The sequence below is a fragment of the Clupea harengus genome, chromosome 4 (assembly GCF_900700415.2).
Source record: "Clupea harengus chromosome 4, Ch_v2.0.2, whole genome shotgun sequence".
NCBI classification, from domain to species: domain Eukaryota; kingdom Metazoa; phylum Chordata; class Actinopteri; order Clupeiformes; family Clupeidae; genus Clupea; species Clupea harengus.
Genome location: NC_045155.1, coordinates 19,257,915 through 19,285,352, shown reverse-complemented (window position 1 = coordinate 19,285,352; position 27,438 = coordinate 19,257,915). Strand labels below are relative to the sequence as shown.

The window sequence follows — 27,438 nt, the reverse complement described above, 5'->3', positions numbered from 1 at the left end:
TTTAGTTAATAGCTTAAAAAACACATTTAAGGGTGCAGTTACACTTTAAATAGGTGATCATTGGACAAACAGTTTTGTGTGAGGATAGGTAATTAAACCTGTTCTTTATTAATTTAGCTTTGTAATATCTTTCACACAAAGCGATGGTTCACAGAACCAACCTGCCATACAGTATAAGGTGTGATGATGGTACAAAATCTTCAAACCTAGAGATCATTGGTGAGTTACACACACACAGAACACTCAAGGGGGTAAAGTACCATTAACGTGGCTCACCTGCATGCAATTTTAATGATGAAGAAAGACATAGGGACTTCAAGTTCCAAACCCCGAGTAGTGCAGTTTTAAAAGGAAGTACCCTAGCTAAGTGAACACGTGAGAAGGTGGAGTCAAATGAATGAGTAATCTCCACCCTAAAGGATTAAGACCATCTTTAACTATGTAGTCAACAACTGATATGCTCTACATTTTTCAAAAACTTTCCTAACACATGTGTTCATTTGAGTACACAGTATGGAAAAAAAAAAAAAGTAGACAAAAAATGATTCCATTCGAGAAACACACACAACATTCTTTCCAGTTATAATAATGGGTGTCAATAGAACTGAAACCCATACGTTTAACACCATCATTATTGTAATACGAGAGAATCATAGAAATGGAAGTATAATGATTTGGGAAATATTTTGGTGTGGAACAAAGAATACCCCTAACATAAGATAATTGAGGCACAACTGAGTTAAGGGTAATTTTTGGCTATAGGACAGTAAAATGAAGCATGGCTGTCATTTGCAGACTCTAAATGGTGTTGTGGAAAAAAACTCCATGAGAACTGGATGCACCTGCAAGAAGATAAAATGTTACTCTGTGCCATCATTTCCAGTATGCATGCTTAAAGGCTTACTGAACTGCGGATTTCTCTACTTACTACTATACTACTACTGAGGATAATTATGGTTTTCCAAAACATCTGGCCAGTGAGGCCAAGAGTATAGAGCCCACTCTTGCCTAAATACGGAGGAGGAGATGGGTTATCATGGGGAAAATAATCAATGCTCCACACCAGGCATGCGGACAACCAAGGCCACAAAATGAAATTTTTTTGGAATGGCATTTTAGAAGCAAATATTCTGTAGGCAAATTATATATTCACAAAGAAATAGACACAACAGAAAATGGACACGGTCAGATCTGTAGCTATCCTGTGTTACTGTGTTGTACTACTAAATACACACTTTCAAACAGACTCTGGACTGGAAAAAGTCTAGTCCAAGTAGTAGTATCTGGAACACAGAGGTTCATTCTGAGGGGTATGCCTAGTCTACGTCCAAAACTGACCCAATGCATTCTGCACCCTCTAACAGAGGAGCCTCACACATCCCTGCAGCTTTGAAAGGACATTTCTAGTTTTACAATCATTTCCCAGCCCACTGAATAGTACCAAGCACACATAGCCAAAACAACATCTCTAAAACCCCTTCACCAACAACAAACCTTCCTAAAAGATGTTTAAAAACCACAAAGGACTTCTGTTTATACACGCCCTTCTACCCGACTGGAAGAGGGTGTCTATGTAATTACCAGTGCCGCTGAGGCAGTAAAATCAAGGGCAAATGACTCCAGAAAATACTGACAAAGCTGACAACATTGTACCTGCTGTCTCAGAGCACCCACTTGAGAGAACTCAACTAAATGGCTGTAATAAGAGACAACAAATCTCTGCTTCATCACACATCCTTTGTGACCTTGACAGCAATCGCATCTGCAGCACTGAAACATGAATCATGCAGAAAAGAATCAAAGAAGCTCTCTTCATTAGAGTAGGAATGGCAACAGCCATTTCCAATCATCATCATCATTTCCTGTTCAAATCCCAACTTATGTCATGAAAAGATATCAGCACAAATGTAAAAAGTGGATGTAAATAGCATGCTAGAGCCATCTGATGTGCCTAAACCAATGAGCACAAATAACCGGAGAAAAATACTGTTACCTTTGAGCTAGTGTTTAAACAACAATCTAGAAATCACGGTCATCTCACTGACACCAAACCAGGAAAAAAATAACAGATCTTAGCATGCATTGACCGTTTCGGCACCAGGAGTTCTTTGTTTTGTTATGTTTTTTTTTTTTTTTCATATACATTTGAGTGATGTATATATATACCTTGTTTCATATTGCTCTTTATACAGTACCTACAGTTTTCTGACGAAAGTAGTCAGACATGATGCTGGAGGGCTACAGTACTTCAGTGCTAACTGTGCACTGATGCCACATCATACCTCCTCCTCAGAGGCCAGGGTCTTGCCCTGGGTGGGTTTAAAGGCACTGGTACGGGTCAATGTAAAGTCATGTGCACAATGAAAATGGATCTACAAAGAGGTGAATTGTGGGTAAGCAGGCAAGGGGCTTGTATAAGTGTATAAGTAGAGCTCACCTGGTCAAAGTGTAAATTTGACATCAAACCTGTAACCTATGTACGCATAAAGCCTCCTTGATCTGTGGTTACCCACAATCCACCTGTGAATGAGCCTTAGTCATGTATGGTGTGCTCTTCTTCTTTACATTGAACCATATTAATGCCTTCACAACGCTGAGGCTGTGCGGAACCCTTGCTGACCTTAGTGTTTAAGGACTTGCTGACAGCTGTATAAGGAGGCGGTATTTCCCTCACAGGAAATCCCCAGTTCTCAAATTCATATTTAAAAAACAGATTCTAATAAAAACAACAAAGCATATCATGCATATATAACCTATGTTTCTCGATGACAGAGCAAATGAGAGAGAGAGACCTCTTGTGCAAAAATCAACCCAAAAAAGTACTGACTCATTTTGCATCACCTGCCTCAGCTATCTACATTAGACATTTTTTAGTTTTGTTAAAATATTTCATACGCAACATGATGCCACACATTGTAAACAAATGGAATTTTCGGAAATTGGAAAAAAAGGCTACAAATATTTGGCATTAAGTATGTTTAGAGTGCTTTTGTTGTATCCAATATGGCGCTCATACTTTACAGACGATAATTTTTCCATGTGCTCGGCATTTCGTGTGCAAAGATGCACACAGAGAAAATAGACAATCTAAAACAGCCAGCAGCTGGTAAGATCATTTTGATAAATATGCCTTTTTGCTACATCTGACACAACTATAAATGAATATGAAATGCTCTGAAACAAGAGGGGGGGGGGGGGGCTGAGGTCTCCATTGACGCTAACATGACCTTTCCCAAACACACTATTTCATCGGTGGAAAAAGAACGAAATTACTAGGTTTTGAAACTAACAAGGCAAGTCTTCATTAGTTACCCGTGTTCGTCATTCTCACACACACACATTCATCCCCGTGTGCCTTAGCGTAACAGCCTCTTTTCAAGGACATTTTGCAGCGACTTGAGTGACATTAAATTGGTTGACCCGGTATTTTAGAATACTGAAAGCTGAAAAGAGTGTCCTCAATCTACAGATAACACTGCAAATTAACAACAGCAATGTGCTGTACCTGCTTTTCTAAACAGGACAGAGGTGTGCTTCAAAGTGCTTGTTAGTTTTTTTTAACTCCTTAGCTCCTTAATACCATAGTGGTCCTACACAGAACTGCATTGATGCGTCTAAATAGCAGCCAATAATAACATATACAACTAACATACGGATGCTAAGAAATTATATGGCTAAAAAGAATTTACAAGTTCATATACGAACTACATGACTTCCAAGCCTTGGGCAGATGTTAGCTGACCCACACCGGGCCAATGTTGTAATAGTAGTAGAATTAACGGCCTGCCGAACAGTGAGGATTACACACACAGACACACACACAACAAAAGAAAAGGGAAGAAAACATAAATAAAATACTATGGAGTTCTTAGGCAGTGAAACAGTGCATGTGCAATGGGGTTTCCACCATGACTGAGAAATGAAGAGAAACTGTCTGTACACCACATATGTAACGTAAGAAGACATCTTTCCCCAACAAAAAGTCATCAAGGCTCAGGCGAAAAATGGCTAGATGTTAACCCACTCTTCACACCTTACAAAGAGCCCCCAGATCCTTTCACAAAGAACAAAAAATTGGACCTTACTAGAATTGCAGACCACAGTCTGCCCCCTAACCTCTATTTGTTGACAAAGTATACATATTTTTAAGGTAATCCCCCCCCCCCCCCCAAGACCTCTGAGAAAGAGTTTGTTCTGTGGCACTTCAGTTGGTTCTCCATGACTTCAGTTGTTCCTTGTCGCCCCCTGCTGGTCTGGTCTATGTGGGAGATCACAGTGTGAACATGGGATCATACTTCCGGACTTCCTGCAGGAGGCGCTCTCTTTCCAGCAGAGCTTGAGAGAGGGCAGACTGGGCCTCGGAGAGCTGTGACTCAACAGCCTGCATCAGCACAAAACAAAATGTTTACACAGTGTAATATAGAAAGCATACAAAACAGTATAATATAGTACATATATTATATGAGAGTAATATTTACATATCTATATCTGATAGGTTAATGAGATCTATTGCAATTAAAATGTCAATATACCAAGGGGACATCTAACAGCCTGTTGCAAATATGAATCTTTATTGCTCTGAGACTGCAATATTTTATTTTGCTCTAGCAACACTGTACCAGACATTCCCATATGACCCACTAACTTTGAATTTAAACCAGAGAGGGAGAGAGAGAGAGGGAGAGAGAGCACACATCAGATTTGTAGATGCATCTCTAGTGTTACAAACAGGTTGAGGAGCAGTTGTGTGTCGAAAGAGGAAGGTTACACCAGTGCTGGCCGGAGTTCAGTTGTTCATTGATGTAATTAAGTTACTAAGAGAGACAATATGACCAGGTGGAGGTGCAACCTATTCCATTCTTAACTACAACACCCACTGGTAAGGGATTATCATCACATCTTTAACAGAAAGGCCCTCTCCCGTTGCGTTAGTAGCAAGCAGAAACCCTTCAGCAAGTTGAAGATGGAAATGAGGCTGTTTGCATTTTGATTCTGCCATATTGTTAAGCTCACTCAGTTCCTTGTTAACCTCATCAGTAGCCATTAAAAGAGAGGGGGGTTGGACAACTCAACCTGTATTTGTGTGTCTGCCTACGTAAGCAGCCATATTTGTGTGGTGTGAAGATACACATCCAACTGTGTGGGAAAGCCTAACCGCACCAGTCAATGTAAAGCGATATCTCTATCTCCATCGCTTCAGTGGTCAAATAAGCCATGACGGGTCAATTAGTTTGGTCTAAATCATTTTCTAGAGGAGCCTGTGACAGCTTCAGTCTGGCTCCCCCCCACATGCGTCCAGAGCGAATCAGGAGAACCACACCGTCATGGTGAATAAGCCTTGCTCTCCAGACAGACAGCTGTGAAGTGTGGCGTGTCTGTCACTCAACAGAGAGCTATCGGCACTCAGATACTTGGAAACACTTGGAGTATGTGTGTGCGTGCGCGCGTGTGTGTGCGTGCCCCTTGCGCTGTGGGCTGTCTGTGGACAGCTCTGATAAGGATGGGGTACCTTGCTGTCGTCTGTGGCCCCACTGCAGCCTCTTTCTCCATTTTTCCAACATGCCGCTGTGGTCACTGCACACTCCTTCTTGATCTGCTCATCGCCCGCTGGGAAAGAGCAGATATACAAATCATGCCAAGTACTTTGGAGAGGAGCTAGTAGAGAGGACAGCTGCAGATTTATGATGTACTGCAACACAATTTCCAAAGTCACACAGAAATCAATGGCATTCTTGATTGAGACATATTGTTTTCCCTATATTGGTCATGAATACAAATGCCTTACATTATGCAGGCTAGGTTGAATTTCTGAGAAGTATTGTCATAACAAATAATTGGTCTTCATTCAGCATTCAAATCAACAGTCCATAACATATCCAATACAGTCTATGAGTCTATAACATCCAATCCTGTACAGTAAATCATGTTCTGGATGTTTCTCTAGATCTGGGGCCTCATGTACACATCCTTGAGTACACACCAAGCTGGAACGCTGCATAATGTTCAGAAGTATGAAAGCTTTTCTTTGTACGTTCCAAACAATGAAAAATTGAGCACATATGCACAAGCACCACACTCCACCCTCTCTCCCTCAATTACACTCATTTTAATATGCGGATGAATATAAATAGGCCTAGGCTACAGCCGTGTTCAGATGAAACAAAATGGCAAAAGCAGGCAGCAAATCAACCAAAAAGCAAATTTCAGTGAAAGCAAGGTGGAAATGCTCTAATCCGATGTAAAGGTAAGAAAATACATTTTATTTGGCAATTTGTCATCTGGCATTGATGCCAAAAGAAAATCGTGGCTATTAATGCAGAAAACTGCACCTCTGTCACCGTAGAATAAATGAATCATGAGTGGATTCATGCAACCTTGCTACAATATTAGTCAGTCACATTTCCGCAGAGCCTCTCTAAGTGACTAAAACCTTTAGAAATGTGCGTACGCCAGACATTCTCCAGTTGGCGTGGAGAAACGCACACTCTCTCGTTCATTTCACTCTAGATACATCCGACCGTGAGTGTCAAAGATGGCGTACGCAAGGTTTTTTTGTGCATACGCAAGGTTTGTACACGAGGCGCCTGGTGTCTTTCCTCGTGTTCTGGACACGTCTCCCCACTCACATCTCAGGCTGAAGGCCCCGTCGTCGGAGCGCTCCAGAACCACTCCGTCCAGACTGAAGACCACGGGCACAGACTGGGGGGCGGTGGGGTAGACCAGTGGCCCGTTGTCCTGAGAGGAGAGGGGGACGGAGAAAAGAATGGTGAGGAAGATGAAGGGATGGAGACAAGGATTGTATGCCAACACCAATTTTTGTTACACTTCTGAAAAGATGCTTATGTGTGCCGTTTCCCTGTTTGTGACAGGCAATTATTTTAGGAAGGTGACGATATGTGATCTAAGTCATTTTTTCAAGAAAACACAAAAAACAACCAAAAATGGAATATATGACAGGGGTATAATCACATGATCTGTTCAACTGAGGATGTAGGCGATTTTACCAGAGGTGGCCAGCATCATGAGGAGATGATTTAGGCAAAAAAGTAATTTTCGTCAAAAAATTATTTTTGAAAATTTTAATTATTTTAGGAAGGGGACAATATGATGCATGATAGATGATAGTCTTAGATACTTGTTGGAAATTGTTGGATTATTGTAGAGAATTGTTGGACTATTCTGAGCCAGACAAATGACACTGACAAATGACCTTCCTCTGTTATTAGTTCTCACAGTTATTGTATTTGTACATTTGTAATAGACAATAACGAATCATATCCACTCTGTGGTCTGGACTATCATCCACACACTGTTAATGTGATGGCACATGATTTCCATCTTTTAATAGCACAGAAATTAACTGAATACAGTCCTATGAAACAGAACCACCACTGGCATCCCTCTCTGTTGGCCATACCTTGAGCGTGAAGACGGTATCTCGGAGCCTGATCCTCATGGGCTGCACGTCGGTGGCCAGCTCGTCCTCCAGGAAGGGCCCCAGGCCCCCGAGCGAGGAGGCCAGCAGCTCGGCCCGGCAGCCCTGCACCTGCAGCTCCAGGAAGCCCACGCTCTCCGACAGGGGGCTGTGGCGGGCGGCAGCAGGCCCCATCTCCATTCGCAGCGCCACCACTGGAGGGGAGGAGGAACTGTGGGCAGGGGAGAGGGGCCTTCTGGGAGACGACACACCACCTGGGGGAGAGGGGAGGAAAAAAAGGCTTAGGAGAAAAAGTCTGTGGAGGATGTAAACACCTTCACAGTAATAAGAAATAAGAAATAACCACTAGATATACGCTAGATATACACATATTTATTAAGTCTTGGGTTCTGTACAGGGCCTTCAGAAAATGTTCATTATTATTGGTGCAATATAAATAAATAAAACCGAACTGAACTGAGACTAATAAGGAAAAATAAAATTGACATTTTGTATGCTATTCATAGGACTGAGGGCATTCTTCTCATTCGCTCACCCTGAGTCAGTCCTGCCAGGAGCTCAGAGATCCTCTGGTTGCCCAGCGTCTTGGGCGTCATCTCCTGAGCCACCAGAGCTACCACCACGTCCTCCCCCTTCAGCTCCGACACGCTGCCCACCCCGCTCAGGCACAGCAGCAGCACTGAGGCCTGGAACCAACCAGAGCACAGGGACTCATTAGTGGCGCACTGCACAGACAGGGTTCCAGCACACACACACACACACACACACACACACACACACACTCTCTCTCTCTCTCTCTCACTCACTTAGAGTAGAATATTTGTATTTTAAGTAGTTGTTGTTGTACCCACCTCTGCTGTGTGCATTAGGTGGCTTAAGAGTTCAATAGTCTATGTGTGCCTATGCGTGTGAAGCACCTCTAAAGTATTCAAAGAATGTATGTCAGCCGTACAGTCGGAAAACAAGGGCATAATCTGCACTAGAGTATAAGTGGCACAATTTCACTTTTTTGGCACATTAAAAGTAAAAAGTAAAGTTCCTATGCGCATTTGACTGTTTTTTTAAAGAGGTGTTCTGCTGCAACTGGCTTTCAGTAGTGCTGCTATGACCCGAGACCTGTGTGACACTGTGGTCTGTCGGCCAGACGGGTGTGTGTGGGGACTCACCATGTCCTCACTGATGTCCTCTATGCTCTGAGACAGAGAGCTGCTCTGGTCGGCCGAGGAGCCGGCCTCTGTGCCTGCCGCAGGGCTGCCTCGACTGGCCAGCACGCCCGCAATGCTCTCAGGCCGCATGGACTCCAGACCGGTCTCTAAAAAAGACACCAAACACATCAGGACGAGGTCAGGCTGGAGCCAGTGAATCTGTGTCCATGACGACGCCAAACATGTGCCTGACCAGTACCATTCACCCAGGTCAAAACTCTCAGTCAGCCTCTGTGTTTCCCCAGTTTCCACAGATTCCACCGATAAACACCCAAAAGACAACTTTAACCCGCTCTGGGCACCTGCCACCGTCACACCGCTCACACAGGCGTACCGTCCATGAGGTTGACAAAGTTTTCACTGGAGTCACTGCACACTGACAGCCTGTCGTCGGGCAGGCTCCCGTCCAGTATGGCGCTGTCGAAGGAGGCCTGTGAGGGAGACTGCTTCATCGTCTGCAGCCGGAGACTCCCCAGCAGGGATGGACTGGAGTCCTCAGGCCGAGGGGACGGATCCCTACGGAAAACAACAAAACAATTCAGTCACTAGAAGACAAGGAAGGGAATTTCATTCATGATGTTGGTCCTCAGAGTATAAATATCATACTGGTAATAAATATAGATAAATTAGATAAGTAAATGATTTCTATATTCTATATTACTCTAACCCCCAAGTATGCTCTGTACCTGTACTCTGTGCAATGACAATGAATTGAATCTAATCCAATCCAATATATATTATACTGGTAATATAAACACATAGGACTGCATTAATTTATTAACACACAGCATTGTTCCATGTCTGATTACATTTCTGTTGTCAAATTGAAGCAAGCAGTTAATAGCTTTACCTTAATACACTGGTGTAATCTAGTTTAATGAGATCTCTGCGGCCCAGACATCTAGGGAATGTTTTGAGCTGTGAAACATTATTAGGGATACACAGCGTTTTGCTGTGTTGATAACTTAATACTGTGGAAATTCTGGTGTGGAGCCGAACACAACCTTCATTGTAACATTGTTATCTAGCTTAACAGGAAGCCTGTGGCCCACTCACTCCATAAACACGGCTGGCGTGCCGCTCAGATCACAGCACACAGCTCAGGGTTGAGCCAGCAGGTTTAGAGGGAGAGCTGACTCGAGCCCACGGGATATGCGCTCTCCCTCCACTTGCAACTCACACTTCATGCACACTCCAATGGGACCAGCGCTAATTGGCGCTAATTCCTCTAGCCCTTTCAGTGCGGACCTTCCAAATAGTTTCAAAACTGGGTCAACTGTAATCCAGGTACTGTACAGGGCACTGTGATTATGCTTAAACCGTGCGAAGCGTACTGTATTTAAAAGTGACAAACACACACAAATATTTAAACAGCTGTAATTACATCAGCTTTCTTGAAATTCATATTTTTACATTATGTTTGTTTACTTGCCATTTTGACATGTACTCAGACAGATCTCTACCAATGAGAACCTTTCTGAATAGGGGAAAAGCCCATAGATCACACTAGGGTATGAGGGAGTGATGCTTCCCTCTGCAGCCTTGGCCTTCTAGAGCTAGTTGAACCTAATCCTATCTGTGTGTATGTCCCACATGTGCCACTTCCATTGCGTAAAGCTAAAATAAACAGCCTGAAACATCTGTCATGCATTTAGCCATGAGTTGGGTGAACAGAGGAGGAGTGAGAGGGGTTGTACTTGGCTGGTGAGGCGAAGAGCATCTTGGTCATGCCCGAGCTTCGGCCCAGCATACTGAAGGCGTCCTTCGTGATGGAGAAGGCCCCTTTGGTCAGGTCCAGCGAGGCGCTGAAGGCGTCTTTGGTGACGTCCTTGGTGGCGGTGAGGGCGCTGGAGAGCTCCCCCTCCAGGCTGAAGGCGGAGGCGTCTCTCGGCAGGATAACGGCGTTCCCAGGGGACGGCGGCGGTGAGAGCGCGGGGGCTTCTGCGGCGGCAGTGCCTTCCTCCAGCGCCTCGCACGCCTCCTCCACAGACCCCTCCTGTTCCTCGTCCTGGTCCACACCACCCGCCAGGGCCGCGTTGCCGTTGCCCCCGATCCCGCTGTCCTCCAGCGGTCCCGGGTCCGAGCTGCGGTGGGTGGGCGACACGTCAGAGTCGCTCATGCTGGGGCTATCGGTCTCCTCCGGGGAGCGGGCTTCCTCCTCGGACTGTCTGGCCGACGGCGGCAGCAGCAGGCCCAGCTCCAGGGCGTCCACCAGGAAGGCCACACAGACACTGTGGGCCGTCCGCTGCTCCTCCTTGGCCGGCCGGCTAGCTTTCTGCCGGCCCTCCCCAAAGTCCCCCCGGCTCAGTTCACCACCCAACTGCGCCAGAGTGTCCTTCATGCGCAGCAGGGCCACATACTGGAAGTGGTTGAGCCACACCTTCATCGGCGTCACCGACTGAGCCAGGATGTGGATGGAGGCTGACGGAGGGTCAGCTCCAGCCCGCTCCTGGGCTTCCTCGCTGGGCACGGAGTTGGGCGCGTCCTCCTGGAGTCCATTCTGCTGGCTGGAGGTCTGGCTGAGGTGATTGCTGTGATCGGCGGGAGCTGGTTCGGTCGTGGGGGAGAGGCGGGCGCCGTTCCTGAAGGCAGTCGGCCGGCACATCCACACGGCCATGGCGAACGGCTCCACGAAGGGCAGGGCTTTCCCCTTGGGGCCGCGCCGGGCCCCCTCAAAGTTGAGCGCCACCCTCGAGAGGCTGAGGGACCAGATGTCCTGGGCACGGGGGGGCCTCCTGTCCAGCAGGGGGCAGGGCTCCTGCTCCTGGGAGAGCAGGAGGAAGGCGGGCGGCAGTGGGTGGAAGCTGCCTCGGTCGCAAGGAAAGTTGGACGGCGTCACCCGCTGGAAGAAAGGGCGGGACGAGAAGCAGCCATAGGTGCTGCCAAGGTCAGCACGGGAACCGTGAGGAGCGTGCCGCGTGTTGCTAAGGACCATCTGGGGGACGGAGATGCTGAGGGACTGGGGTCGGTCTGGGTGGTCCAGGATGGAGGATTCTAGAGGGATAATGAGCTGATAACAAGACAATACAGTGATTCACGTGTATACTATTCAGCAACAAATATTTTTATATTTCATTAATATTAACATTTGTATTAATTAATTAATGACCAACAGATTACACCTGCTATCACATAAGCAAATTACAGTAAATCAGGGCCATGTTTCATTTCACAGGAAGGACATGTAGCAAAGAGCAGTAAATATATAACTGAATCCTTGAGGTAAAATACTGCAAATATATACTTTATAGTGTAGTTAACATAATATAATATATATAATATATACACACTTTTCAAATTTCGACGGTGGATTTCAAGGAAAGCTGTGATCACCTTGAGCTGCGCGGCGTCCATGCGGAGGTCCACGTGCTCGTCGCTCTTGCTGCTGTCCTGGAGGTGGTAGAAGGCCTTCACCTGGTCCAGGGTGCGCAGCAGGCCCCGGGAAAATGTGTTCACCCACAGCACGCTGGCCGGGTCCACGCACAGCTGCAGGCCGTTCAGCTGGGCGTACAGGTTGGAGTAGGGAACTGTCCCCCCAGGCGAGAGACACAGAGACACAAATGGAGAGGGCTGTGATGAACTGGTTTGGGTAGGGTCGAGTTGGACTGGGGTGCAGTCAGCTGTGGAATGACTAATGACTTAAGTGGGAGATCTAAAGGAGATGATCGGTCATGCATATTTAAAATAGTTTTTCCTATAGTCACGTTTTAAAAAGGTGCTATTAAAATGTCAGTTCATACTGGGGTGAAAATTCAGGTCCATCAGTGGGGACTAAGAAATCATTTAAAAACATAAGACTGCAAGGAGAGTTTCTTAGCAGTGCAGAATGTGAGGATCTATCCAAACAATGTGCAGAAAGTCACATCTAAATCAGATATTAGGATAATTTATTGAGACCGAGATAGTCTCTCTCTGTTTGTTTGTTGTTTACCATCATTCATTACTTTACTACTGTCAAGTCCGTTCTACAGTGCGTATGGTTGGTTTAAGTTGTAACATTCAAGGACAGCTGATCAACATCAATAAGTTGGAGTCAAAGTGAAAGGGTGTATAGAAGGGTATATAAAGCAGCATACTGGGCAGATCAGGGTTGTTGGGGAGGTAGTACTCGGTGAACTGCAGGTGGATGGCCGGTACGTTGTCGGGCAGGTGGAGAGCCTTGCGGTTGCATGAGAGGAGGGACTGAGTCTTCTTGCTGTGGCGGCCGCCCGTAGACACCTGAGAAAGGAACAGAGGCGCGGTCGATCATTTAACGCGTGTAGAGCGCTAGAGGGCTCACCGCCAGTACAACAGGGCTATCAATCAACCCCACACACCCTCTTCTCAGGGCGTCGGTTCAGGGGGAAAAAACGTAAATCCCACAGTGAGCATATGCCACATCTGTGGCCAAGAGGAAATGGTGAAAGAAAAGAGAAACTGCTGAAAGCTAATTTTAGGCGATAGCTTTTTTTCTTTTTACTGTGGCTGCGCCAATTCAAGCATATAGCCGTGTGACCTGGGGACTGATTCAGTTCCTCTTTCGTTTTAGATCTTACTCACTCCATCCGTCCATCATGTGCCAGTGGGTTTTAAGGGTTCAATGACTGAAACAAAATCAACGTTTTCTTTGTTTTCACTGGTGAACTACTTTCAGAAAAAGTGCACCACTTCCTCCAAGTAAAAATGTCAAACAATCCACTTCAAATCATGTGACTCCTTAACAAAAGACTGGTACTGCCAAAAGAGTGGGTTCATTCAGTTATGGCTCATTTAATTACTTAAAGGAGTATTTTAAGTGTGCGACTCTTTCGTGGCATATTTTCCTTGGCCAACTTCATTTTGGGAAAGAGTTTCCAGCCAAAGCCTGAAATATAAATATAAACCCTTGAGGATGTGGGGTAATGGTGTGGTCTAGGTCAATGAACGTTTCGTTAAGTTTATGGATGTCAAATTGGATTTGGGGGATTGGACTTATATCAAGTAAATATAGTTATTTGTGGTAACACTTGGCTTGATTCCTATAGCATAAAACTGTCATAAGCATGTCATTAACTTGTCATGGCAGATGGCACATTTTGTCATAACAACTGTGATAAACCAGTTTCGTATGACAATTATTAGTGACTATTATTACAGTTTTTAATGTTTGTTCAAGCGAAGTGTCACCAAATGTGCCTGGCCACAGATGACACACAGCAGAGAGAGATGATCGTAAACTCCGTCATGAGGATTATGCGGCCAGCCTCTAACCTGATGGATGTCGAGGTCGTCCACTCGGACCACCACGCAGCTGGAGCGCAGCCTCTTCAAGGGAGTCCCTGGAGGGGGGGCGGGGGCCGCAGGGGCCCCGGGGGCAGTGGAGCTCCGACGTGAGGCCTGCTCTCGGTCGGGGGGGCTGGGTTTAGGGACCGACTCTCCATCTGGTTTCCGTGAGAGGGATCGTTTAATGACTCACACCGACCCAGAAATCAAACTCCACTAAAGCATCCACAGCACACACACACTTTTAAAAAACTGACTAAGTATTTCAACACTGTGATATATATATATATACACCCAATGGACAGTCTCATCACTGATATTTCTTTCCGAGATTAGACTGAGGAAGGAAACCGATTCTTATCTGTGGTTAAAATAAGCACCCAGGGAAATCCTAGATACCCTTTGATGTCGCTGAGAGTAAATATTAAAAAAAAACACACAACTCTCACTTCCTCTGCCCACGTGGCGTGTTTCTCGTCTTACCCTGGGCTTTCTTGGCGGGGGATTCCCTGGCAGGTGCCGAGGGCTGGGAGTGGGGTCCGGGGATGCCCGAGGCCTCCATGCGGCTCTGGAACTCCTGCAGCAGCTTGGCCGCCCACTGGGCCCTGGCCTCCATGGCGCTGCAGTGACGCTCCCAGTGCCGACAGCCATCACCTACCAGAAGCAATTCAATTCAATCGGTTAACTCATACTGTCAGATCTGCTAATTATACTAACATAGACTCTACAGCAGCTGTTACAATCTCTGCTAGTGGAGCAGTCAGTTCAGTCAGTCAGTAAGATGTTCGGTTCAATCTCACACTCTATGCTTTCAAGCTATTCTATGGTAAGAGGGTAATACTTGACGTGAAAATTATATGGAATATAAAAGGATTCTGTGCCTTTCCAAGCCAGTCTCTGCTCAGGCACAGGAGATATTACATAAGCATTAAGCTCAAGCGTTATGAAGACATCTCAAGTGACAGTCGCGGATAACTCCTGAGAGAACATTGCACGGAATCTCCGTGAGAGAGTACAGTACAGACTTTCACCAAAGCTTTCCACTACAACTCAAATGGGAAAGAAAAGGCCTCTATCAATGGCTACCCATTCTAAGAACACAGAGATATAGCTATATCCCATTTAAAGCTGCAGTAGTAACCTGTAGAAAAACAACTTTGTCACTATGTCCTGACAGGAGTCCATGATACAGATAATCTGTGGGAAAAAAAATAGGGCTCCTCTGGCTCCACCCTGTGCTCCTAAAGCCATTTGCAAGAATCCAATCGAATCCGAGTCTGAATAAAAACAACCAATCAGAGCTAGAAGGAGTCCGGCGGACTGTCAATCACTGCTTGTGCACATGCTGCGGGCAGCCCCCCTACACGCTCTCACTCTATCAAGCTCAATATCTTCAGTGAACGACTTCAGGAACAAACGCAATGGGGGATAAACAACCACCAGCAATGAAAAAGCTGCCCAATCTCTCCTTAGCCAACAACTTATATGACAAAGACAAGTAGAAGACCAATGAAGAAAAGCAAGCTAAAAAGAAAGAGTTAGACCATGCCCAAGGGTAAACCACAGAGGTCCATGGGCAGCAGAGGATATAAGGACGAAAGGGTTCAGAAGCCAAGCTTTTTAGGCCAAGGATTTTGATGGTGTGGAGTTGATAGTGTGGCAGTTAGCATAACAAGCTATATACTAGCTCTTCAACCCAGCCCATTCCCAGGAGGTAAGGATGGCGACAACTGACATAGCTGAAGGGCCTGAAAAGCGACGCCATAATTTCTGTATTTTGTATGGTTTGATTTGATTATGTAGCCAACGTAGCTAGCTACTTATGAAGCATATGTATTATCCCAACGCCAACGCTAGTAGACTGTAGCTATGTGTACGCGTACGTTGTATGTAATCTATCTGTGTGTATGTTCGCAGGTGTCTGCATTGTAGTTGTGAGCAAGTGTCGTTTGAGGGCATTTCATTTTAAGTCTTTGAATAGGACGTTTTACAAACGTGGTGATGTATCTTATATATTATGTTTTTATAGTTGTGAGAATGAGACATGAAGTAGCTAGATACGTTAGCGATGGTGACGATTCTCTGCACTCTTCTCCAGCGCTCTCTCATGGACTCAGAAGTAGTCAGGCAGTGTGGGTTCATGCAGGTTTCTTACTCTTCCTGGTTTCTCCAGAATTGCCTACCCGAGCTTTAAGCGCATTTAGATTTAACGATGAAGCAATCACTTGGGTTTAAATTACATTCAGTCAACTACGAGACGCGTTTCTCCAAATCCATCTCTCAGTGAGGGCGTATATTTGTCTGTGTTTGTGTTTGTGCTTGTTTGCTTGGCTCCTGAACCCTTGACCAGGTCACTGGAGATACTATGGATGGAGCTTCAGAGGGAACAGTGTTGGTCACCTGGCCGGTGGTAGGGGTAGTAGTCCAGGCCCAGCTTGCGGAAGGTGAGCTGCATGGCTCCCTGAGAGCCTTTGGGTGGAGGTTCATCGGAATCTGAGGGCGGAGATCAAAAGGTCAAAGGTCACCACATACATATCACGTCATCCAAACCAACCACCTCAGAAATGAACTGTAATGCGCTCACAGTATTACAAAAGGTTTAAAACTTTTTCTTACTCATAAAATAACCAAATAAAAAAAAATAAAAAATCTCTGAACAATCACTTTCACAATAACCCATAATGTCATATGTTTTTACAATGTTTACAATCCACCATTGCAAGTGCTTGCATATTTAACTATATATAACCATGTGATACAGGACAGGGAAAAGAGGAGAGTGCAGCACACCTGAGTCCACCGAGGAGCTGTCATTGCAGATATGGAGGTCCAGGCGGGAGATAAACGTGTGGTAGGAGGACTCCTTCACATCGTGGAGATCAAAGTACTGGCCCAGCGTGCTGGGGGTGCCGGAGGGAGCGGGAGGGGGGTCGGTCCACCAAGTTTGAATGCCTGGAGATGGAGGGGCAGTCTAGAGGAGAACCAGAGTCCTTTATTAGATCATATTATATCTGATTAGATTAGAGTCTGTGATGGCCCCATACAGCAAGTATGGTAGAATCTGTTTCTGTACAGTACAGTATGTGAAGCAAGAATATATCCCACAATAAACCAACTGAACAACATAACAGAATGGAAATGCTGTATGACCAACACCTAGAGTACGCTGATCCACAGAACATTCAAAATATTCTGTCAAGAGCCTGACATTTTACTGATGCGGGTAGATTCACACAAGAAAGCCTCATGGAATAGCTGAATTGATTTTTACTCATTATATTTAATGCACAACATAATTAAGTAGGACAAGGTACTAATGATCATTCTTAATAGGATTCTGTAGTATTCAGCATGAAGCGTCCTCGATCAGTCTCACTCCTCCAGCACAAGGCAGGGGAGACAGGTAGTGGGAGTGGGAGAAGGATCCCGTTACCTGCAGCGAGTCGGCGGCCATACTCTTCCGCTGCTGAGCAGACTTCTCCATGGCCTCGGTCAGGGACTTGGCGTAGTGGATGATGGCCTTGAGCTGGGAGTCGGTCAGCACCCACAGCAGGTCGTCCAGGATGAAGAGCAGCTTGGAGGCCAGAACATGGCAGTCCTTCACCTGGGGTGGGGGTGATACAGGCATTACACAGACTAGTTGAGGATTGCTGTTCACTGGTGTTGCCTTAATACATCAGAAACCAGCTAATCAGTGTCATTTATTAAGGCTAACTTTTCAGCAAAGCTTCAGTAAGTAGTAAATGCTCAAAGTGCTTTATTTAAACCATTTTAAACCGCCTGGTATGTACATCTCTAGTGTATTATGAAGAGACAGGTGGGATGGTTACCCTTCGCTTGAGTGCAATGCGGATTCGTCCCTGATTAGTGATAAGACGTAAGGGTGTGCTGCCCAGGTCCTGATCCTCGCTCTCAATGGCATCTGCCTCAATCCGCAGACTCTGCCAGTTGATTTCCTTAAATGTCAGGACCTGTGGGACAGAGAAGTGGACATATGCTTAATGTACAGTATACAGATGCAAACACACAGATGTTTCCTGCCAATAACAGGCCAGTAAAAGGTTGTGAACTAATCCATGCTTCCTGCCTTGAGTAACACTGCATCTTCTGAGGGACTTTAATTGAAAACATAAACAGTGGGAGGGGGAGGTAGAGGGGGAACCGGTGTGTATCTTTGATTTAGGCACTTTTCCAGATAACCAGATTACCGCCTACCAACAAGTGCAGATGGAAAAACCTGCATCCAGACTCACCTGATTAGGGAATCTAATGTTAGCTTTGGGAGGTGGGTTTATAAAAAAAAAAAGAGAGAGAGAGAGAACCGGAAGATCTGTGCGCGCCCCCCCAGCTGTGCAGCTGCGACCAACCCTGACGACAGCAAAAGCAGAAACGCAGCCAGCCCTCCCTGACGTTACCTCTCCTCTCTTGGGGTCTGTGATGCGCGTGTAGCGGAGGTCGCTGCGCTGCCACTTGGGGTTCAGGCTGTTGCCCTGCAGCTGCCACAGTTCAAAGGACGCGTGGAAAGCCTGAGCCTGGACCTTGATGGTGATGGAGTTGATGACGACCGACATGCCCTCCACCACCTTCTCAGCAAAGCCGTACTCACTGTCGGGGGGGAAGACAACCAAGAGTATATAAGCAAACACAGAAACAGAAGCAAACTGTATAGGCAGGGTTACAGCCTGTTGAAAGGATTTACATGATGACTTAACCTGAGTAGTATTCACTGCAAACATCACTGAATGCACCCTTACCAGAGGAACCTAGGAATTTGGCTGCTGAATCCATGTCTCTAAACTGCATTGTTGGCTATGCTATGAGAGGTAGATGGTAATATACTGACGTATGCTAATAAACAGGAGAGAACACAGTGGACCAGCTGTTGTAGAAACTGCTTAAAAATGCTTATACAGGTTATAAACAGTTCTGACATTCAAATATCACTTTTTCTGCATTTGAATAAGAAATTTGAGAAAAGAGGAACAAATCGAGGAATGCCTCTGACCTTTGACCTGCGGTAATGGCTATGGGGGATGGCCCATTGGGGGCGCGTGGCTCCTCACAGGTCCGCATTTCCACCTCCACCTTATCCAGGAACTGTGATGGTTACAGGAGAGACACAGTGAGACAAGGACATCTACTAAAGGTAGAACAATGTATTATAACCTTACATGCGAGAGAAGGACTGATGGAGAGAAAAACAGACATTTCACACCTGAGATGAAAATGATCAAATGAACGCAATCTGTCTCCTTACCAGGCAGATAGGGCTGGTCTTCAGCTTGGTCCATTGGATCTAGATGGGATAAAAGATGAAAGATATACTATGTTTTGGAAAGAAACAAACAAAATACTGTACCACAGTGTTTATCAAACCATATTCACCACCAGAACTAATTTACATAATACACTTCCACTCAAGACATCCCACAAAGGCTTATGGGATACTGACAACCCTGATTCAATAAGCAAGTGTTTCCCTCAGGAACTGAACCAATAACATTGATTTGCAAGCGCTGTCCTCTACCGGTTAAGCTAGGGGCCTTCATATGACTATTTCCACGACTCCAGAGTGAAACTCAAAGCTTCCCTTCTCTCTGCACTGACCAATCATTTATTGATTCAGCCTCTACTCAGTCTCAGTCAGGCTGTTGTGAATGGGGCCTCACAATATGACCAAAATAAACCCCATCACAGAGCTTCCTGCATTAAAGTTAAAAGGGAATATGATCTGTGAAAGTTATGAGACAAGCCCAAGCCCTCCAGTCCTACTGATAACCATCACCACCACATTCCCAATTTCTGTCTCTGTGTGTGTGTGTGTGTGTGTGTGTGTGTGTGTGTGTGTCTGTGTGTGTTTTAATGAAGCATAACCAGTGATATCTGCACTGGTCTTATCTCCTATCTCAAAGCCAAAGGGCTCTGCTCCACTGACTGCCCTCTTATCCTGTCCTGTGCTCCTCTATCTATCCACCATCACAAAACCACACTTATCTCCAGGCAGCAGCAGTGGTTTGTGCACGTGGGTGCAAGTGTGGTTTTCCTCTGTGACTGTCACAGATGGTGACAGTGGTCAGACGTCCTGTGGTGCCCCAAGCTGCGTTTGGGTTCCACTTGGTCTAAACGTAGGTGAATTCCCTTACCAGGGCTATACAGGGCAGACTTTAGGAGCTTTAGGACCCTGGGGAGGTGCTGGGGGGACTAGGCAGGTCGGGCTTTCCCTAATTGGAAGCTCACCTGCAGATTGTTTGACTAGTGGCTGATCAGTGCCAATCTAGTCAAACAAAAGAGTTTAAAGAGTCAGCAAGAAGGACTGACGAGAGAGAGAGAGACAGAGGGGAAGGTGCCGGTTGCACTGGGTGCAAGCCGGAGGGTTTACCCCATTTTCTGTTATGTTTGAATACCTTTGTTTGTAAATGTAAGCGTTAATAAAGAACGTGCTTTGAGAAATTCCCTGGTTGCGTCTTGCTGAGAGCTGGGCTGCGACAGTCCCCACAGTGACGCAACATCTCTCCTACCCAGCGCGCATCTGTGCACCTACTCAACTCAGACAGCCCTGACACACTTTACGAGCAGTGTCATGTTTTTATGAAATTGGATGCTTGCCTATGTGACCATTGGCAACTTATTAAATGTGAGATGCTAGCGCTCTGATGGTAAGAGTGAGGGTTGAGTCAGAGGCTGTTCATTGTTCCTGTTTCCAATATTAATTAAACGTGGTCTGCAGGCTGTTAAGGATGGTGAATGGTTTCAGAGAAATGTTTTCTGAAAAATCAGTCACTGTGGTTTGGCCACCTTTTTGTTTGATTTGTGCTGTAGACTAGCATATTTTACAATGTGCAATGAAGTTCTAATGCGGAAATGTCATTCAAAAACACAATAACAAAATAATACGAATAAACACAATAATAAAGCACTAAACCTTTACCTGAGTCAAAAAGCCTGGGCATCATAAGCATATTATAAATGCATCATGTCAAAGGGGGCTGTCTGTCGTCAATAAAATGGAAGAGAGTATTTATTACACAGATGGCTAATTACATACCACTGCAAGCAGAGGGGTCCAATTTTAGGGAACTCATCCCCTGGAGTCAAACTGAGGGTTTAAGAGGCTGTTCTCATCATTTAGAATGCATGACAAGACTGCAGCAAGGATCCCCCCAAGTGCAAGTAAAGGATATTAGTCTGGGAGTGCTTCAATGTTCAAACAGACTCCTGAGTAACTAAAGACACATTATGAGGAAATAGCACTGTGTGAATCCTCCAGAAGTCAAAGAGTAGCCTTTTGCTTTAATTCAAAGGGTCTCACAGACCAACAGTTTACTCCTCAGTATCTGAACCCCCTGGCTCTGGTGCTTGGAGTGACAACATTCCCCTACCCGAATGGCGGCCTTGTTGCAGTAGACACGGGTGACGGCCAACCAGGTGGGCAGGTCCAGCATGTTCTGCAGAACCTCCTCGTCCAGCTCCAGGTTGGAAAGCTGCCCTTCCCCCTTGAGCGTGCTCAGGTTGATCTTGTCCGGGGAGAGGTTCTTGGTGAATCTGGGAGGAGGCATAAAGTGAACAAGTTGAGGCACGTCTGCTCTCTAAGCGTTAGTGTAGCGGCATTGATGTGAGGGTTGGATCTGCCCCATGTTGTTTAACGGATACAATGGGTTGCCATCCATTGCTGGTTTTCTGGAACGAGGGCTGGGTTATTAATACAATACTATGGCAACGTGTTGTTTTCAGAACATGGGCGAGACGTGTTCTCATTGATAAAGCAGCTGTGGAATGTAGATGTTCCGAATGAGTGATTATGGAATGCAGCTAAGCTTTACTGACTTCCAAGCAACTGTGTCGTTTTGACAGGCTGAGCATATGGCTTTGAAGCTGAATTGGTGATGACATTTTGGCACTCTAGAAGAGATTCATCAACTAATTGAGAAGAACACTGATAGTTGCCCACGCATGATCCAACAGGGCTAGATTACATTACATTACATTTCATTTCAGCCTGTGGGTCTATTTATCGGCCAGAGGTAACTTAACTCAACATCTCAATTTTAGAGTCCAAGTCTTGAGCAAACACAGTAACTATGTGAAAGGTCCTTAACAAGAGGCAAAAACAGCTGACAGCAAGTCCTCAAGGACACACCCATAGCCCACAACACAACACTATTAGGAGGGAAGGATGAGTGGGCCACAGGCATCTGGGACACATGTCAGAGCTCCCTTCCTTTCTTTGTCCAATGGTCAAGCAAACATGTGGCTGCAATGAGGTCATGGATGAGAGGATGGGGATGTGCCACATGCACACCCTCACACGTGCAGACCCTTACACAGAAACACCAGACCCTCTCTATCTTTGTCTCACACACACACACACACACAAGACCCCTGGGCTGCCCCAGCACACCCACCCATCACAATGACAGTCAGTGGCTAGCTGTAGGGTAATAAGATTAGGCGTGCATCTGTGAGTGCCTTAAGGCTGCTCATAGTGTAATTCTCCTACCCCTCCCCCACCCTCTCATAAAGCCTTCCCCGAGACACCACAGAGACCTGTATGACCAACAAAATCAGCCCTCTTCAAATTGGCTACATACTCTCCTCTATCCCTGAATAGGTCTTTGTGAATGTTCTTTTGAAACAGAAACAAGGAAAAAAGGTTCAAATGGAATAAAAATAGAGCAGGCTCAAAAGGAGGCAGTGTGTGTGTGTGTGTGTGTGTGTGTGTGTGTGTGTGTGTGTGCCTGCATCAAATGGCATCCTCGGGTAATATCTGGAGACGGAGTCTCCTGACGGAGTAGAATGCATTTTAAATGGGATGTTCTCTCTTGTGTGAGGATGGAGAGAGGGAGAGGGGAAGGGAGAGGAAGAGAGAGATCAAAGAAAAGCATCTCACTGCATATTCCCCATAATGCATTCAGCTCAGCCAGTGAGGCTCGCCTATTTATGGAAGGGGGGTAACTGATTCTACTCCGTTTCCTCAGACACCTTATAAAGGACAGATTACTTTCAGTAGTTATGACAGAAATTAGACAGAAATAAAATAAAAGTATTCTCTGATATATGTATGCATAAATCTAACATTTATTACCACGTAACAAAGTCTGAACATAACCACTCCCAAATTGGCTTAGAATTGCATGTTGCGTCCTGGTGTAAAACAAGCAGGCCATCACTCAGCTGGCACCGAATACTGCTCTCAGGTGCATCGGCTACACCTTCTTAACAAACTAACTCCTTTTAGGTATAACACCACCCATAGGCAGCCCATCCCACACCATACAAGATAACAGCTCAAGATGTGTGCATCGCTCACTGAAATTCAAACACAGTACAGCTGTAGCCAGAATTCTATTTCCACGTTTTAAACTAGCCACTGGCACAGCTGCTGATACAAATCAATATTCCGTTGGAACACTCAGCCTACCATTTACACTTCTATCTGAACAGTAAAAAGGAAACTAATTAACACTTTCCATAGCCCACATTAAAAAGACTAAGTAGGAAGCCTGATAATAATAATAGTCTGATCAGAGAGGTCCATCATTAGCTTGCCAAACTGTGTTTCACTTAAGCTCTCGAAAATGTTGGGTGAATTGGTTAAGACGTGGTAATGAACTGGCAGAGCAGGAAGACACGGCATGCGTCGGCAGACTATACCAAAGCCATTACAAGCCCTTCTCTCAGTTCAGAACTGAGTTCTATTAACATTATCTGGCTGTGGAACATTGCAGCCAGAATACAACAGATTCTCCTTTTTCTAGTAATTATCCACAGAGAGTGAGCAGGCAGTGAAGCCCAAGCTGAAGCCAATCACTTGGCCTAGCCCACGGGGGTTTGACTGTTGTTCTGCCTGGAGAGACAGAGATGGAGGGAGGGAGCGTGACAAAGACTAAAAGGGAGAGCTGAGGACAGAAAGCAAGTGAGAGTAAGGCAGAAGAAAAGAGAGGGAGGCAGAGAGAGACGGAGGAAAATAAACAGAGCAAGAAAGGGAAGGCTGTGACAAATAGAAAGCGAGATAATCTGATGCAAGGCTGTAAAAGGTTGTCTTTCTTTGCTTTTCCATTCTATTCACAAGGGATGACTCATACACACTCCACAGCTAACCATTTTTTCGGGGACGGCGATTATATGAGGTGGGGTGAGGGTTGCTGGAAAAGTACCTGCCAAACCGAAGGGGCACGCCGTAAGCCTAACACTGGACTCCAACCTCTGAAGAGAAGGCCATCTCTACAGGGCCGGCGTGTTCCCCTGCCTCGCCAAGTGGCGCTCATCATTCTGACAGGGGCACTAATCATGCACATTTAATGTGAAAGGGGGGTGTACTTGGGGGAAACCCAAAAGTCTCTGGTCTGCTGGTGAAACACAGTGCCTGCCTCAGAGACAGGGTGAATCAGCAAGGGCTCACCACCTCCCCCCTGCCTATCCAACAACCCCCTACAGTCAGCAAAGAATGATGACTAGCACTAACAACACACGCTACAGAGCAGGAATTACAGCATTCTGCTCAGGCTTCCAAGGGCAGAAACCTACCACTCTGTTACACCCAAATACATTAAAAACACAGCAGCTTACAAAGGTCTGCGTTCCATTCCATTTCAAATACAAAACAAATCCCTCATGGCCTCTTCATTAAAAGGATACGTACTGTAGCTCTAAATTGACCTGGGCCTAATTTAATATATTCACAAAAAAGTCAGGTAGTACAAGCTCAGGCACAGTTTCATTTAATGTCATATAGGTAGAGAAAATAACTCCATCATCATCATCATCTTAGGGCGGGAGCGCCTATGCCATCTTTCTCAACTGATCACGGTTGAAAGAGGCACACATTGAGCAATGACAGACACTGAACCAGTGAAAACATGCCAGATCAGTACAACCAGGCTTGTCTGGCCGAAGCCAGAGCATATTGATGGCACATGACACGATTTGGATTCCTGCACGCCTTCAAAGCAGCCCTGTGACGATTGCGCTGAATCAAGTCTTGGCAGGCACTTCAATCCGACTTGGAACAGGCTCCACAACAAGCATGTGCTTAGACAGAGGCAACAGGCACTGCATTAGGCAACACATTTGAATAAGAGAAGATGACTGAGTTTAAGACAGGTCGCTATAAGAACAAGGGTCTTACTGTGCAGAAGGCGAGCCATCCACCTGAGCTTTACTTCCCTACTTAAAATAATGCTATGCTTCACTAGTTTCCCTCTCTTTAGTTAAGTCAATGAAAAGCTGGAATATAACATCTAATCTTAAGATATTTGGATTATAAAAAATATCATGTCAATATATCTTGACACAGTCAAAACTGTGATGTGACAGGAAGAAAAACATCAGTCATTTCTGTAATATTCAGCTTTAGATTCAGAAATTAACCGATAAGTAACATGATGTAAAACAAAAAACTATTTGACCATTTTATCAGGTGCCATCCTAACAAACTAGCTATTTTTTTTTAGCAAACCATGGTAAAAAAAATAATATAACGGACAAATACAACCATCCCTGCCACGTCTTCTGAGAATGTGTTGGATATATTATGGAAAAATAGCTTTAGTCATTTAGTCTCCTTTCATATGTATTAAGAGAAAAGGAAACAGAAGCCAACTTGAGGCAAGCCCACAAAATATCTATGCTTCTAATTTGGCCTGGTTGTCATAAATACTGCACTTTATCTGAATTATTGTCCACTAATATGAACCTGATATGAAATAACAAGGATCGTGACCAGATCATTTCTAATAGATGTGCTCCAATAGAGAAATTAAAAATAAAACGTTGTTAGCCAGCTAAGGTTGGCCTCCAAACTAACGGTCTATCTGCAAGCATGTATGTCGTATATATAACTACAAACAATTATAATTAAACAACAATTACAAAACAATACCAATCTATATCCTGCCTCGATGATAAAATAAATATGACCGATGATAAAGACTTAGGGGTAGCTTGAAATTATCAACCAACAGTTAGTAAGGTTCAGCTTTCGTGCACCACCAACTTGATTTTTAATGATGCTCGGTGGCTCACGGAGTCCTACGAGCAGCTAGACAGTAAGCTAGGCAGGCAGTTTAGGTTAGCAAACAACCTTCAAGTAAACACAAATGAAGGCGTCATCATACTATGTAACTGAACGTGTCTTCATAAGAATCTTTCATATTTTGACCAGGTTGCCATTGCAGTGTGAGGTTCAAAAACAATTCAGGCCGAACGTTACATCCATTCATCAATCTCACTGTAAAATCAGCACAAAAACATACAAGACAGTAACGTTAACGGGAATCTCTGTTGGCTCACCTCGACAAATGTTTCAAGATTTGCTTTTTAATAATCCCCGCCATCTCCGTTCCTGTTATGCACTGGTCAGAAAGATTTGTTCGTTTTCAACGTTTAACTACGTTTACTGTTTTTGACATTTCTGTCTATTTCGCATCTTCGGTATTCCCTCCGTCGGACACTTCCACACCGGTCATTTCATCTCTTCGGTCCTCCAACATCCCATAAGACACTGCGAGAAACATGTGAGGGGTTGAGGGGGGCTTTGGCTATCAACAGTGCATCATAGCGCCACCTGCTGAACCTTTTATCGAGGTACAGCTTGGGGAAAAGGAAACACCCACAGGACTAGTTAGTTTTTAGTATAAAAAGGTTGAGCATCATCAGACCGGTTGTGATATTTTTCTGACTTCTACTTGTACTGTACTTTCTAGGCCTAGTCAGTTTCTGCCGTGACAAGTTTTACAGAAATATTTCTCAATAATTTTGTATGCTGAAGGAGATGCCGAAGAGGCGTAAATCAGTGTGCCAGGTTAAGAGTATTTTCCAGTATAAAAAGGCACAGCATAAGGGTGAGAAATTCAACAAGAGTCTTACCTTTGGTGAGACAATCAGAATGAAAATTACAAATGTATTCCCACTAATACAATATTTAATCTGACTACTGTAATCTGCAGAGGATTTGTTGACATTGCTAGTAACTTTGTATGTGACTGTTGTTTTTGCAACCAACCTATCTACACTATGTTCATTATTTTGATGGATAAACCAAGACATGTTATTCCCTTCTCTAGGGCCATCTGTAGACTGTTGTCTGTGGTCTGCTAAGAGAGGTCACTCCTTACACACCAGAGTGACCACATAGTCCATTAACTATGTATTCTAACGCAAAACGACTCGAGATAGAGACAGCAACTGTTTGGAGGTGTAGGCCGATGAGTGTCACATTAAACTGTGAATGTGGTTAAGTCAAGATCCATATTTACCAGTTATCTTCACCTCTAACCTTGGACATCATACACCAGAGCACCAATATACCCACATATATAATTTGATTTAGGTATCCTAACACATTTGATAGCATATATACTAGTCCAACTGTGACAACAATATTGTTAATGATTCACATAGGCCTGATGGAGAAGACTGAATCCTAGAAGATGGATATTGAATGAATGACTGGATGAGTGAATTGACAGACTAACTGTTGCTGATATGCACTAGCCTTCTGGCAGTTAAAAATATTAAAGCAGAACGAAAAAAACAGCTTACTTGTTGTTTCCCTCATAT

General features: G+C 44.9%; 1 protein-coding gene across 1 annotated transcript; it reads right to left on the bottom strand.

The window, feature by feature from the left end:
* Window positions 1–72: 72 nt before the first annotated feature.
* On the bottom strand, window positions 73–26,392 carry uhrf1bp1 (UHRF1 binding protein 1). The gene is made up of 21 exons (XM_031566590.2): window positions 26,170–26,392; window positions 21,261–21,423; window positions 19,139–19,177; window positions 18,887–18,978; window positions 18,297–18,486; window positions 17,712–17,852; window positions 17,315–17,485; window positions 16,672–16,852; window positions 16,282–16,374; window positions 14,365–14,535; window positions 13,870–14,039; window positions 12,717–12,858; window positions 11,974–12,167; window positions 10,338–11,650; window positions 8,975–9,156; window positions 8,602–8,747; window positions 7,971–8,121; window positions 7,418–7,689; window positions 6,627–6,735; window positions 5,510–5,607; window positions 73–4,381 (listed from the first exon to the last, which is right to left on the bottom strand). Exons 1-21 carry the CDS (start codon window positions 26,211–26,213, stop codon window positions 4,271–4,273), a joined length of 4,173 nt encoding a protein of 1,390 aa, XP_031422450.1. The 5' UTR covers window positions 26,214–26,392; the 3' UTR covers window positions 73–4,270.
* Window positions 26,393–27,438: the final 1,046 nt, after the last annotated feature.